Source organism: Ixodes scapularis, unplaced genomic scaffold, assembly GCF_016920785.2.
Source record: "Ixodes scapularis isolate PalLabHiFi unplaced genomic scaffold, ASM1692078v2 PGA_scaffold9__187_contigs__length_104089568, whole genome shotgun sequence".
Classification (NCBI taxonomy): domain Eukaryota; kingdom Metazoa; phylum Arthropoda; class Arachnida; order Ixodida; family Ixodidae; genus Ixodes; species Ixodes scapularis.
Window position 1 is genome coordinate 7,996,168 of NW_024609884.1, and position 5,399 is coordinate 8,001,566.

The 5,399-nt window shown below is 42.6% G+C and overlaps 1 protein-coding gene across 1 annotated transcript; it reads left to right on the forward strand.

Annotated features, from left to right (window-relative positions):
* The first annotated feature begins 4,372 nt into the window (after window positions 1-4,372).
* Window positions 4,373-5,393, forward strand: LOC115328469. The gene is made up of 2 exons (XM_042287228.1): window positions 4,373-4,402; window positions 4,488-5,393. Exons 1-2 carry the CDS (start codon window positions 4,373-4,375, stop codon window positions 5,391-5,393), a joined length of 936 nt encoding a protein of 311 aa, XP_042143162.1.
* The last annotated feature ends 6 nt before the right edge of the window (window positions 5,394-5,399 follow it).

The window sequence follows — 5,399 nt, forward strand, 5'->3', positions numbered from 1 at the left end:
GATCGAGACAGGCAGGGGAGTGGATTGAACCCAGGATCCCTGAGTTCTGCAGCGCGAGCTTTTGCTCTCCGAGCTGGTGCGCGCTATAGCCCTCTCAGGCCACCGATCCCCTGCCAGCGCTGCCCAGCTTGCTCGGCTGCTAAGCAAAACAAGCTAGCCCAGCCAGCTCATCCATCGGAGAATGCCAAGCTGGGCAACCTCTGATATGGGCTTCCGACCCGCGGTGCAGTAATTTCTACATGCTTTTGTGCACGACATCACGAAGTGAGAAAAATATCTTGCGGCTTGACTTGTTAGTTTGTTTTGTGAATTCAAAACTTTTTTTTTTTTTTTTGCACAACGTTTAACAAGTTTTTTTTTTTTCAAGACACAAGTTTACGAGGACGTCTGCTAGAGAGGTAGCGACACTTGACGATTGACTTATCTATCAAGAACGACAAAAAATTGAAAAGCGACTGGATGTTACAGAATCTTGGTTCAATGAACAAAAAGTGAGGCTCAAACTAGCTGGTGATGATTGAACATATTTTAAGACAAAACCCCTAGACTGGAGAAAAAAACGAATAACTTCGTTGTGTCGTCCTTTTTTTTTGTATTAGTTTCGATTTTTTTATTTGAAAATACTGTATGACAGGAAGGCGCTGCATATTTGTTAAATTAAAGTGCCTAGATAAAAGCTCTGCCTACAAAGAACGGTATTTCTTGAGGTACCGACTAAGTTCGGTTGAATAGATTGTTCCGATAACTATGCTCGATACTTCGCCGGGCCTTTGCGCATGCATACCATATCGCTATCAAAGAGTAAAAAAATATCGGTGTTTTCATCCCACTCAGGCACGGTATGGGGTCGATATTTTCATTTTTTACAAGGATATATAATTTTTCGGTTTATTCTTGAAAGGAAAGCAAACGGGCAAGCTTGACGGATTTTGTTTTGTTTTGTCTTCGAGTTTTTGGGTTTTTTTATCATTGAAGCGGCCGAGGCCAGAACTGACGTTTCTCCCACCTGTCGGGGATCGCAAGTTTGACCGCTCGCTATTTTGTCCCTTCTCTAGCAATCGCAGTAGGACTCTTCTTTGCCCTTTTCAAAATATATTTTACTATCCCAAATGAAACAAAAAAAGAAAGAAAGAAAATCTTACATTTTAAAGTAATAAAACAAAATGCGTGACAGTCTTGTAAGTCAGGTCTATTTAAGATAATCTAATGACCTTAATATCACCAGAAACCTCAAATGTAGCTATTTTTATTTCATATAATTTCGATATCATATGAACAAACAGGCACGTAGCCAGGGGGGCGGGGGGGGGGGGGGTGGCATGTGGCCCGGCTTCTCCCCCCCCCCCCCCCGAAATCTTCCATTTTGCTGGGATCTCCTCTCCCCCCTCCCCCTCATACAGCATTTTGTCATAAGCGCCCCCACCAAAAAAAAAAAAAAAAATCCTGGTTACGTGCCTGTGTACAAATTAAAATTTGTTATATACATTTGCTTCATGTTTCTGTCATTACGGAGGTATGATCGTGATCTATTATGAAATATAAATAAATTATTACGTGTTTTGTGTATACCACTGGAAATCAAGCTTGAATGTTGTTAAATGTGTGTTGGAAAACGGCAAGCTTTGTTGCGGAGTAAAATAACTTTTACTTGGCATCGCGCACTATTTCAGGTACTTTTAAGCTTACGTGTTTCAACGGGAAAATTGGGTCCATTTTCGCCCGTTTTCGGTAACTGGTGCCGTAGAGCTCTGTCGTCCGCCATTTTCCCATTCAAAATTTCAAAAAATCCCGGACCGTTGAATAGAGTAACGGTGAGTGCTGAAACTTTGCCATCTGGTTCGTAAGTGCAACATTTTGGAGGAAAATAAGCGTTCGAGAATGCATAGTTTGTATTCAGGGTAAAAAATGCCCGGTAAATGTTTTTTTGTTTTTTTTAGGGGGGGGGGGGGGGGGGGGGGACACCCATGTATATAACGAATTTCATTTTGTACACATATTGAATTTAGATGCACTAAAATAACTAGGTTTAGCTTTTTTTTGTGTGGTATCAAGGTTTTTAAATACCTTATGTAGGTCGCATGTAAGAACTTGCCAATCTTTGCCAAAAGTCATTGTAAAAAGAAAGTTCTACTTTTTTTTTAAATTGTTCCAAAATACTTTTTATTTGTTTATTAAGCGCCATAAGATTTATTTTCAAAATATCACAAAAGATTTCTAGTGCCGTAGTGTGAGAAGTGAAAGAATAGCGAGTGGCCAAACATGCGATCTCCGACAGGTGGAAGAAACGTCAGTTTTCGCATATAAAACTCAGCTCACTGAGTTTTTATATGACCTCTCACTTTCACTAGATAAAAATGTTCAGGTTGACTGCCTGCTTTTAGATTTTCAAAAAGCATTCGGCAAAGTACCACATTCACTTCTTATGCACAAGTTGTCGTTTTTGGCCCTTCTTGACTATCTTTTTGGTTGGATAAATGATTATTTGTTAAATCGTAAACAATGCGTAGTTGTTGGTGGTCAAAATTCTCCATATGCGGATGTAACCTCGGGTGTCCCACAGGGGTCTGTACTTGGCCCACTTCTCTTTTTGATATATATCAATGACATAGCACAAAACCTAACATGCAGTGTCCGATTATATGCAGATGATTGTGTAATCTATAGAGAGGCTAAATGTGAGGATGATTCTCTTCTACTTCAGCCAGACCTTGAAAAGGTGATGACCTGGTGTGACAAATGGCAAATGTATCGTAATATCAATAAATGCAATTATATTAGATTCACCAAAAAAAAAAAAGCAGCCTTATCTATCAAAATATCAGTTGAACGGTGTTGCCCTTCTGGAGGTAGCTGATGTCAAATATCTAGGGGTTTATCTTAGCGTAGATCTTTCCTGGACTAAGCACGTCGACGCAATAACAGCAAAGGCAAACCGCGTTTTAAATTTTATCAAACGGAATTTCAAAATGGCCCCAACAAATATTAAGGAGCTGCTATACGTAACTAATGTTAGGCCAATCTTAGAGTATGCTTGTCCAGCGTGGGACCCGTATTGTGTAAATTTAATATCGAAACTAGAGCGTGTGCAAAATAGAGCAGCCCGTTTTGTTGCAAATAATTATGAATTTTGCTCAAGTATAACAGATTTAAAGAAACAACTGGAGTGGAAATCTCTGGTTTCGCGGAGAAAATATATTAGAATGAAACTTTTCAGAAGTATTTACTTAGGACAAACAGGTATTGTGAAGGACCACTACTTACAAAATCCTGATTACCTGTCTTCAAGGGTGGACCACCCGCTAAAAATAAAGAATATTAGGTGTAAAACTGAAATGTTTAAGAACTCATATTTCCCAAAATCAATTAGTGATTGGAACAGTCTTCCGCAGCACCTGGTCGCTGAGACTTCGGATGCTATGTTTTCCACCTCATTATTAGACATCCTTTAATATTTGTGTGCTGTGTTTTTGTTTTTGTACTGTTATGTTTCTGATTTTGTGTAACAGTTTTTGTAATAGTCTTATTGCACTTCTTTCAATCAACAGTCTTACTTTTTATTAACATGTTTGATACAATGTGACGCCTGTGGGCGAGGCGATAGCAGCGAGGACAGTATGCTCAACCGCTGTCTGCTTCTTTCGCAGTTCTTCGTGTCCCTCGCTGTTCCTGTGTACAATGCTACCGCGGCGCACGGATACCAGCTACTGCCGGCGCTTCCTGCTTCGTCAACTGTTCCATGCTGCGTGGTCGACCCGTCTTGTTCGTCCACGGACTTCCTTGCCAGCGGAATTGAGGATGTTCACGGTTTCCTTAACGGCCTACAAACCGTGAATCTGCAAGTCACCCCCGTCGGTGATGCCCTCCTGGATCGTCCAATCATTGAAAGGCCCAGTTCTGTGACGTCGGTTAACGAGGATAGAAAAGCTTCACCGGCATCTTTCCTCTTCAGTGGGCGAGGCGATAGCAGCGAGGACAGTATGCTCAACCGCTGTCTGCTTCTTTCGCAGTTCTTCGTGTCCCTCGCTGTTCCTGTGTACAATGCTACCGCGGCGCACGGATACCAGCTACTGCCGGCGCTTCCTGCTTCGTCAACTGTTCCATGCTGCGTGGTCGACCCGTCTTGTTCGTCCACGGACTTCCTTGCCAGCGGAATTGAGGATGTTCACGGTTTCCTTAACGGCCTACAAACCGTGAATCTGCAAGTCACCCCCGTCGGTGATGCCCTCCTGGATCGTCCAATCATTGAAAGGCCCAGTTCTGTGACGTCGGTTAACGAGGATAGAAAAGCTTCACCGGCATCTTTCCTCTTCAGTGGGCGAGGCGATAGCAGCGAGGACAGTATGCTCAACCGCTGTCTGCTTCTTTCGCAGGTATGTTACCTTCAGAACGCTCATTGTGTACGGTCCGATAATCGCTTTTTACTGCTATTTCCTCGCCCACATGGATACGATCACGGTATTTGTTGTTTTGTTGACCTGTGCTCTCAGCTGGTGTATTGCATCAATAGCCTTCTCCTTAGTGGAGACGTTGAAACGAATCCAGGACCACCAAAAAAAGACAGCAAAAAAACAAAACAAGACAACGTAGTTTCGGTTACAGAGGACTCGAGGGCTGCTAATTCGGGTGAGAGCGATAATGACGGAAGAGATATCGAGAGACAACCCACAGTTTCGGATATGTTTGCTGAATTGCTGGCTGGCCAGAAAAAGATGGCTCAGGACATAGCTGAAATCAAATTATTCCAACAGTCAGTTAACTCCCGATTTGACGCTCTTGAAGCACGAGTGGCTGCCCTCGAGTCGCCTTCTGCCACGCCAAGTGTCCCTTGTACATCTTGTGACAATCTGCTTATAGAGCTTAAGTCATTGTCTGGTGTGGTAGACAGACTCGTCGCGAGGAATGACGACATGGAAAACCGCTCGCGCAGAAATAATCTAATCTTATATGGCCTCACCGAAAGCGCAGACGAAACTAGTGAGTCATTACTCTCTAACGTATCAAAAATATTCTCGGATAAACTGATTATTGACTGCCCACGTATTGAAAGGTGCCATAGAATAGGTCGAAAACACGACGATCGTTCACGTCCTGTCATTATGAAACTCCTTCATTTTCGCGAAAAAATGGAAGTATTGAAAAATTCTTTCAAGCTTAAGGGTTCAGATATTCGTATATCGGAAGACTTCTCTGTTCATGTCCGTTCTGTTCGAAAGAAAATATGGGATGCGACGGCCTCTTTCCGTGACAGTGGCTCCTCCGTTCGCCTTCGATATGATCATGTGTTCATCAATAATGAGCGATATAATTGGGATGTTAAAACTAATACTCTGGTTAAGTGTTCCGACTACTCCGCCCAGTCTACTATCACCGCCCCATCTACTGGTGGTCGTTGACTCGGC

Bases quoted from the DNA above. Each gene is read 5' to 3' on its own strand.
- LOC115328469 (XM_042287228.1), top strand. From the start codon at position 4,373: ATGTTACCTTCAGAACGCTCATTGTGTACG. The intron at 4,403-4,487 runs GTCCGATAATCG...CTGTGCTCTCAG, and splicing joins CAGAACGCTCATTGTGTACG to CTGGTGTATTGCATCAATAG.